The 9,763-nt window shown below is 45.4% G+C and overlaps 1 protein-coding gene across 1 annotated transcript in view; it reads left to right on the top strand.

Annotated features, from left to right (window-relative positions):
• Positions 1-6,913: 6,913 nt before the first annotated feature.
• Positions 6,914-9,763, top strand: part of Tnfaip8l3 (TNF alpha induced protein 8 like 3) — a 40,396-nt gene continuing 37,546 nt past the window's right edge. Inside the window, exon 1 of the mRNA XM_031343731.1 lies at positions 6,914-7,183. Within this exon, the coding sequence (XP_031199591.1) occupies positions 7,132-7,183 (52 nt within the window). The 5' untranslated portion in view covers positions 6,914-7,131. The remainder of the gene's footprint in view (positions 7,184-9,763) is intronic.

The raw sequence follows: 9,763 nt of genomic DNA, 5'->3' as shown, positions 1-9,763 counted from the left end.
TTTGGCAAAGCTCTAAAACCCAACTAAGACTGATACTAACAGCCAAAAGAGCAAATTGCTGAAGCACTGAAGACCTGTATTCTACGGTTGATGCATATTTTGAAAAGTCTCTCTCTCTCTCTCTGCATGTATATGTGTGTGTGGGGGGGGGGTAGGTGTGAGTATGTGAGTGAGAGAGGGGGGCTTTAGATGACCGTGCAGGCCAAAGAAGGCATCAGTTCCTTTGGAGCTGGAGTTACAGGAGGTTGTGAGTCACCAGATAATGAATGCTGGGAACCAAATTCAGATGCTCTGCAATACATGCCCTTAACTTCTAATCATCTCTCTAGCTTCAGATAATATGCTGTAATGAAAATAAATGTGATATTCTTAGCTAAAGAAGGATTTCCCACATTTGCTGTAGTGTTTGAGGTGTGAAGATGTTCATGTCAGCACCCAAGAAACCAGGCAATGATGGGGATATTCTAAGGGTCCTGCTAAAAGGTTACAATGTCAATTTGTGCCCTTTCTCAGAATGATCAAAGCTTTATGGCAACCAGACATCAGTCCCAGGGCTTAGAAGATTCCTCCAGTAGAAGTATTCATGGCTTCAACCAGACAAATTGGCTTTGAATCGAAAGGGAGAGATCAATGAAAGAACAAAGCCAAAGGAAGACATGGGAAGGAAAGTATTGGCTAATCTAAAGACAAGAATCAACAGTTCAAAATCCTGGGAAAGGGAGGAGAGGGAGGAGAGAAAGAGACAAAGAAACTGAAAAGAGGTTTTGATTAACTCCTGCCTTTGGAGACAGACTAGCAGCTGAGGTGAAATGAAAGATCAGTATTAGAGAAAGAGCTTGTGACATCAGATGAAAGTCAATAGTAATGCAAGCAAGTAGAAGGGCCACAAAGAAGAATGATAGTATGTATGATAGTGTGCCTTAAACTAGGTCACTGACCTGGGTTCTAGTACTACCTGCCCCTAACTCTGGGCAAGGCACTCCATCATTTTAGACATGCTCCTTCTTATCTAAAGTGATGAGGTAGGACTGAGTGGCCTTGAGCACCCTCTTCTCTTTTCTCCACCCCTATATTCAACATAGACATTATGAAATCGGAGACTTACATAAATGAAGCCTTCCAGATTGGAACACGTATTTAGCTTTCCTAAGGATAAATTTTTTGAAGGGAAGAATAAAAGGTTCCACTCAACACTTGGCAAGCAACATTTGTTCTGTATAATAATTAGCAAGTAAGCATTATTTGTCATATAATTATAATAAAATTAAAAGGGAAATTTAGGGCATTCAGTTTTCCTTCCCATAGATCAGAGGGATGATTAACATAAACCATGGAGAATGGGAGCTGAAGGCGGATCCAGGGAGCCAATGCCAATTTCAGAAAAAGAGTTCTAGTCTAGAAAACCTCAGGAATTCTGTTCGAATCTCACCTGCCACTCCAAGCACTTGGACATTCAATTTCTCCTCTGCTTCAATTTGGTATGAATGTGGAGGAACAAATTCAGATCCTGTGTAAGAGCAATATATGTTTCCAGCCCCAGATAGTACATCCTAATGAAAACAAACATGATATTCTTGGCTATAAGAAAAAATTTTCCACTTCTGTATTAATGTGAAGTGTGAATCCTAAAGTAATTCCAAGGGAATCTTAAAGATCTGGAACTCCAGCCTCCCACAGCATCTCTGCCTGTGACTCTCCAGGAAACATTATTCTTATGTCTAGGTCTTAATGACATAATTTTATCTACTTTCAAAGAAGGTAAAGGAATTTATGGAATTGGCTACACAGGTAATGGAAGAGTGGAGACGTCAGAGCTAGTGAGGCAATCTGAACACTAGTTGCAACAGACAGCCATTGGCACTCTGAGCTGGAAGGACATAAAACAGGAGACGCTCTGATGGCAACCTAGATGCTGAGGTCACTTGATAGAGCATGAGGGTCACAGACAAGACACAGCTGCCATCAGAAAGCAGAGATTCAGGGATAGAGGGCTGGGAAGAATGCCCTTGATACTCATTCCCCTGCTCCCACTCACCCCAAGTCTTCAGCCAGCTAAAACAAAGCAAAACTAACAAAACTAAAAACCTACAAAAGCAGAATACTGTACAGCCAACAAAGGAAAAGTTTCAAAAGACACACATTCTAGTTTGCTTTAGGTTACCGTGAGAAACACCACAACTAAAAGCAACGTGGGAGGAAAGGGTTTACCTCATCTTGTAGTCATGGCAGGAACTTCAGCAGGGCAGAGACCTGAAGCAGAAACCATGGTGGACTCTGCTTACCTGATTTCTCCCAGGCTCAAGTCTAGCTACCAATCATTCACAGCCCTTCCCCCTTTTCCCCCCTCACTCCCTTCCCCTCTCCCCCCTTGCTCCCTCCCCTCCTTCCCCCACTTCCCTCCTTGCCCATGGATGGTACAACCCAGAGCAGGCAAGTTAGCAGTCAAGAATGTTCTCCACAGACATGCCCACGGGTTGATCTGATGGAGGCAAATCTTCAACAAAGGCTTCTTTTTCTCATGTGTGTTAAGGTGACAGCTAAGATCAGCATCACAGTGCATCAGTAGTGACTACAACTAGTAGAATTATTCATGGAATTTTTATCTTCCTCCTTTGTACTTATATTTTCCCATTTTCTTTTTTTTTTTTTTTTTTGGTTTTTTTGAGACAGGGTTTCTCTCTGTAGCCCCGGCTGTCCCGGTACTCACTCTGTAGACCAGGCTGGCCTCGAACTCGGAAATCCGCCTGCCTCTGCCTCCCAAGTGCTAGGATTAAAGGCGTGCGCCACCACCGCCCGGCCCCATTTTCTATAGTTAAGAGTGCACTGCATTTGAAAGAAGAGGTAGGAATCATAAAATCTTATTTTTGCTAGAAAGAACAAAATGTGAAAAGCCCCTCCCTTCTTTCAAGGCTGTTTTCCAGCCCCTTGTCCTGGTAGTTCAACAGTGAATGCCTTTACCTTTAAGTAACAGCTCTGGTGGAGCTATGATGGTTCTGTCAGAAGCTGCCTTTATGTCTACCTTGAAGTAAGTTATTAGTAGTGAGGCTGTCTTGAACAGCCCCTTGTCTTCTGGGTCAAGGCCACCTCAGCCCAGAGACAAGCACACTTGAATCTGGAGTCAGAGCATTACAAACCCCCTCCGTCCAAGCCTCCCTCCCTTCTGCAGTCAAGAGGTTTGCAGACACTCCCTTTCCATCCCACAAGAGGAGCCGGGCAAATGAGTCATAGCCCTGGCTCAGACTAAAGGAGGATTATTTTCTTAGCAGAAATGAGTCTATTTTATTTTCTGTTTCTTGACACCTTACAGATAGATATACTTTCCCCAGCAGATAGGCAATGTCTATAAAAACTGAGGAATTTTGTTTGCTGAAGTTTAAAAAAAAATGGCCAATGGAAGTTAGACATTCTCGTGTCCTAAGAGCTGCCAGGCTCCAAAGATGTAGTGGAAACAGTGAGAAGGTGGTTTGTGATGCTTCGACTCAAGACTCAAGTCTGCAGAGTGATGTTATTCTTCTAAAAATACACAAAGGCTCTGCTGAAATCTAGTTCCCCTTTCAGTTCCCAAACATTTTTTTAAAGAAAAAAAAAGTGCAAGGGTGGATTTGTAAAGAGAAGATCCACCTTGAATTTCACTATCTTCATGGGGTGATTGTCACGAGATATTGTTTAAGGACTTCCTTCTCTAACACTGGCTTTCCCATCTGGAGGCACAGATAATGTGCATTCTACTAACATTTCTCTTTAAACGCCTATGCCTGCAATCAGTTCCCTTTGTCTTGTCCCATGACAACAGACTGCATTCCATAGGAAACTAGAATGAAGATGTTATTTAGTTTGGATCTCTCTCTTCCATTGTTTAACTGCACATACACTATTTTATTCAACATCTGTCTCATTATGCAGAAATATGAGGCTGGGAACAGCTAACCGAATAGGGATTGCTATGTAAAGACTTACCTAGCAGACCTCTCAGGACACTTTGGTTCTTCCTTCTCTGTACCCATGAATATTTACCTCTGAGCTCAAATAAGCTGGTATTCAGAAGAGGTCTGGGATGGATGGACATATATGTGTTGGGAATACGTGTTCTCAGGACTTTTCTGTTGATCCCAGAACAAGAAGGTTCCTGTTTAATTGTTTTGCTGTTAGATATTGATTGTATCTGCATAATTCTCAGAAAGCACCAGTCCATGAAACTTGTACAGACAAATAAAAACAAAAATATACCTTCCAAGTACAAGAAAATAAAGTCTAAGTCACAAAAAACAATTTCTATTCCTGTTGTTAAATTTAGATTAGGTATTTAGAGATGGTATGTGTGTGTGTGTGTGTGTATTCGAGAGAGAGAGAGACAGAGACAGAGATAGAGACAGAGAAAGAGACCTATGGTGCTAGAGACTGACTCAGTATCTATCACTAAGCCACATACCCCCCATCCTGAATGCATTTAAGCCCAAAATACTGTCATGTGACATCATCATTGCCATTTTCCTCTGTAAAGTGGCTTCCGTAAACTTTTTATTTCTTTTTTCTTAGATATTTTCTTTATTTACATGTAAATTTCTCCTTTCCCAGTTTCCCCTCAAAACAAACAAACAAACAAAAACAACAAGAACAAACCCCTGTTGCCTCCCCCCTCCCCATGCCTGCCACCCCACTCTCTCCCACTTATTGGCCCTGGCATTCCCCTACACTGGGGCACAGAACCTTCACAGGGCCAAAGTCCTCTCTTCCTATTGATGATCAAATTTGCAATCCTCTACTATACACGTGTACAACAAACTTTTAAAAATTCTTTTCTTATTTATTTTTTGAGGCCAGGCCTTGCCCTGTGGGACAGTCTGACCTGGAACACACTATGCAGCCTAGGCTGACCTTGAACTTGTGGCTGGCAGACCTGTCCCAGCCTTCCAGTGCTGGAATTGTGGGCATGAGTTATCAGCTCTAACTCACCAAACATTTTAAATGACCCAGCTGTTTCTTTCCTGAGCATTAACTTGCATCCAATTTTGCATTCTCTTTTGCTTTTTATTTTTTTTAAATTAGGGTTTTATTTTTATCTATTTGTTTCTAAATAAGATCCATTAGACCAAAGGACTTATTTTTTCCCCATTATCAAACATTAGCAATGTGCCAACATTGAGCAGTTGCTTCCACACTCACTTCTTTTACTCTTTCACAGGGGACTGTGAAGAAGGTGCTAACGCAGGAGGGGACAGGGAGGTTAGGCCATTTCCCCAAGAACACACATTTTACATAGTTCTTTTTTTTTTTTTTTTTTTTTTTTTTTTTTTGCATTTCCTCAGATAAAACTTTTATCACCAAAGCCAATGAGTTTGCTCTTCCAGAAAACTCTTTCCTAGAACATAAAGTAGAGTTTCAATAGTGTTCTGTGAGGTCTACGTCTATATGAGAAGCCAAAGCACGCCTGTAACCCTGGACTACAGCAGTAAGTAGCAGTTGTCCTCTCCAGGCAGTCTTGAGGTCAGTTCTCCCTTATGAACATACTGACCTGAGACCCAGATTCTGACCTCGTGAAATGGGGTTAACAATAGGTTGTTGAATCTATACAATAGCCAAGTTTCAACTATGTTTCCAATCTTCAAAATGCAATTACAAATGGTTCAACCTAATGCACCTCTGGGTCTTAGTTCAGACAAAATGAATGCTCAGAGGATACTCGGGGAATCTAGCACCTTTAGGTGGGCGTTCCCTTCTTAATTTTCTCTCAGGTCAATAGTTTGCAATTGCTGTAGGAAGTTTATAGCCATGAGAAGCAGGCTTGCAGCTAAGTGAATATTAAAGCCTATAATGGAGGAGTACAATGAAAGCCCGTTGGATACTCAGAAGTCAACAGCGAACACTTTTCCCATTAGGTGCTTCTTCCTGGCTTGGCTGCTTGCTTGATTAGTTAATAAATTGCTTTTGTGAAAAAGAAAGTGAAAGGGGAATGCTGAGAACGTTTAGTACTTTACATTTAGTCCCATCAGCAAGAAACGCTTCCTCTCCAGCTCCCAGGCCAGAGGAGGACATCAGGTGTCCAACATTCCTCACTCCCTTCAGACAGGACCTCTCCTTGGAGCTAGGCTGACATCCAGCAAGGCTGACATCCAGCAAGTCCCAGAAACCTTCTGGTGGCTGCCCTCCACAGGGTTTACAGACACCTGCAGGGACCATGGAGGGCTTTTTAATTCAGTTCCCCCCATGCTGAAACACTAAGCATTCTTACCCACTAAGCCATCACCCCAGAAAAAAAAAAAAAAAACGTTTTAAAAATCAATTCATGCCTCTTGTGCTGGAGGCAAAACTTGGCTCAACAGCTTGATTGGCAGGGCGGGTCCAGCCTTCCAGGCCAAATCAGGCTGGGCGCTCACCCAACTCTCCGAACCAGCTCCACAAGCCACGCCCACACCGAGAGGCGTCTGAACTGCGGGGAGTTATCACTACCTGACTAGAGGTTTACTTCCTTACCAGGCGACAGGCCGCCTGCTTGTTCCTTCACAAGCGAACCGGCGTTACACTTCCCACAAAATTCCTGCAAGACTATTCGCTCCCCTCCCAACGCAAGGCAACACACACACACACAGATTTCCCTCAAAGCATCTAAGTGGTGAAGTTGAACAAAAACTCTTCACAACCTTAAACCTAACAATACACCTTTTTTCTGTGGACAGAGAGGTGCATTTGCACTTAGACAGTCTTGCAAACTTTGCCACACCCAAAGAAGGGGAGTACTGGCCCCGCACCACCTCACCAGGCTCCCAGTCCAGGGCTCCTGGTGTAGAGGAACCCTGGCTACTTAATCCCAGCCAGGAGCACTGGACACTCCTCCTCTCCCTCCCTCATACCCTACCCGCCACCAGCCCCAGCCTCCCTCCCCGCTCCACCCCCACCCCCACCCCCGGGGCTCTACCCTCGCGTGCAGGCACTGGCGGGCGGCGGGCGGGCCACTGGAGCAGGCTTGTCCTCTTCGGAGCCGCCCCCTGGCCCTAGTGTCTGGCCACACACTGCCCACTCTGCATCGCCCGGGCTCCATACTCTTTGCAGCCCATACCGTGTGTGCTACGTCCACCCGAGCCAGGAGCGCCCCTCAGGCGGGCGGTGGTGGATGCGCGGGCGGCAGCCCACAGTATGGATTCAGATTCTGGAGAGCAGAGCGAGGGCGAGCCCGGGACTGCTGCAGGTAGCGAGGGGGCAACCCTGCTGGGAGGGCTGGGTCTGGAGAGGAGGGGAGGCCAGCGCAGGAAATCGAGAGTATTTCTTGGAGCTGTGGGGCAGAAGGCCGGTCCCCAGCAGCCTGAACCCTTCCATGCCGAGACTGGGGACTGATTTGGGGGCGTCCTCCCACCCCACTGCACTTAGGTGCTTCGGAGAGACCGGAGGGACATTTTACCCGTGGATCGCACAGCGGCAGGGTCTCCAGCGGAGGCCTTGGGGCGCACTGCAAGGTGGGGGTGGGGGAAAGGAGAGCTTAAGATATTTGCGTTTTGTAATTTTCAGTGGAAACCGAACTGAAGTAACTTCCCATGTGTTGCCTAGTCTGCCATCCTGGGGCGGTGAGACCACGCTTCAGAGTCGGTAGGCAGAAAAGACTCGTGGGTAGATAAGGGCTCCTGGCTGGGCGTATGTCTGAGGTTCCGAGACTGCTGGGCAAACCGGTGCAGAAGTGCTAACCCATCCCTGTGGCGTGGCTAGCGGAGGAGAACCCCCATGCGGGGTCCCAAAGTGACACGCCTTCTCCTTTAAGAGGTTCCACCGGCTTTCCATAATCAATAGGAATTGGAAGCATAGGATAGGAGGATGCTTATTTAGAAAACTGCCTCTTCCCAGTACTGAGCAACAGGAAGAAGCTGCCCACAACCCTAGGTCGATTTTCCTCCTTGCTCACCCTACCTCCACCATCAGGCTTCGCCCCTCAGGCCCTTCCCTGGGGTCCAGGGTCCAAGACCACTCACTTTTTATCTACAGTCATCATTCTGTGCACCCAGCACAGCCCTCAAAGTTTGCTTGTCACAGACTATGACTGTCTGCTGTGAGTCTCCTAGCACAAACCTGTACACAGTCAGATCTTCACGCTTCCCAAGGGCACACCCGAGAGCCAACAGTGGGGAGCAGTTCCGGAAGGTCTATTAGACCTGTAGGGATCGCATAGTCAGGAATCAGGCTAGGATAGCATCTAGCCAAATGGTTTTGGTTGTTGTTAGTTTTTCCTTTTTTTTTTTTTTAATCTCCATTTTGCAGAGGTCCAGGTTCCCTGCTGTGGGCCCTGGGAGGCACCTCTCCTAGCTGCAGGAGGAGTGGGTAGGCTTCCTGGGGTAAGGTAGGCAGCAAGGGAGGTGCCTGTATGTGAAGATTCCAGTAACTCTGCAAGGGACTCCTGCTAGGTGTAGTGTGTGGATGCTGGTGCTGTCCATAAGCACTATTTGCATGCCTATATGTTTCTATGACTGTAAGGCACCAAGATTTCACTTCACAGGTGGCTTTTGGATCTTCTTTAATCATGTAATCCAGTAGGTGTCTCTAGTGGATATCAGTGTGTATCCAACTATATCGCCAGAGCTTGGGCTAGAGGGACACCAGACACATTGTCACTGACACTTTAGAAATCTCAGTTACATTGTCACAGCCCACTGACTTATTCTGTAGGTGGAAGCTAGGAAATTGAGGGATAGGGGAGGAAGGTAATGAGATTCCTTAAAGGGAGATGTGAGCAGGAGGAACTCTTAGTACTTAGACAGAAGAAGAGCTAAGGAATGCATACATATACATCCTAGTGTGCTCACCCTTCCAGCCTGCTTCAGCTCTAAATGTCACTGCCTGTCCCAGTAACTGACAGTCTGTGTGAGCCACACAGCTAGCAGCAGCGGCACCTTGTCACTCACAGGTCAGATGCTCCTGGAAGAGAAGGGCAGCCAGCGCTCACAAGCTGTCCTGTTTGTTTGCACCTTACTGTTGTCTGCACTCATTCCTTCTTTCCTGTGTCTCACGACTTGAACATTTATTTTAATGTCATGAGCCATTATGCTAAATGGCATTTAGTCTCACTCATTATTTTCAGTCTGAAAGTGTTCCCCTTAGTGACAAAGCTTCTTCAGAATCAGCGCTGTCTCTCCATCTCGCTCTGCTTGGAAGCTACTGTTGCAAATTCAGAGAGAATTTAAAAGGTAGACATTTATCCATAGAGGCTGTCCTTTGTCCTTACAGGAAACTTGCGTTCTTCTCCATACCAGTACCTCCTCCAGGTAAATGAGTCTGTAACAGAGAAAACGCAACAAAGAGCTCCTGAGAAAGGCACAATTGCTTACTTTGTAACCAGTTGAATTGTAAAGACTGCCATCTCATCTGTACATACAATGTAACTTTATAAAGTTAAGAAAATAAACTCTAGGATGAGGAAGACCTTAGTGTCTCACTCAGGGGCAGGTAACTTCACTTTCCAACCATAGCACTACCAAGATCAAGTAAATAATACCTGGACCGCGTTCTTGGTCATTTCAGTAAATGGAAGCTGTTATTCATCACCTGAAACCCCTAGAAATACAACCTGGGTTATCTTTAGAAATCCTACTGAACAATGGGTCCTAGTGCTTTGTAGGGTAAAAATTGCAAGGTGTGTATAAGAAGTCAATATATTTGTCATGATTAGCTGGTGAGATTTTTCAGTTGTTTCCCTTTTCGGCTTACCTGGAAGTGCTCGAGTAAGTCTTAGTTTACACCTCTTCTCAACTTCGTTGACCTTTAACCTCACCGAGATGGGCGGGGG

This window comes from Mastomys coucha, unplaced genomic scaffold (assembly GCF_008632895.1).
Source record: "Mastomys coucha isolate ucsf_1 unplaced genomic scaffold, UCSF_Mcou_1 pScaffold23, whole genome shotgun sequence".
NCBI classification, from domain to species: Eukaryota; Metazoa; Chordata; class Mammalia; order Rodentia; family Muridae; genus Mastomys; species Mastomys coucha.
This window is presented reverse-complemented; position numbering and strand designations above follow the sequence as displayed.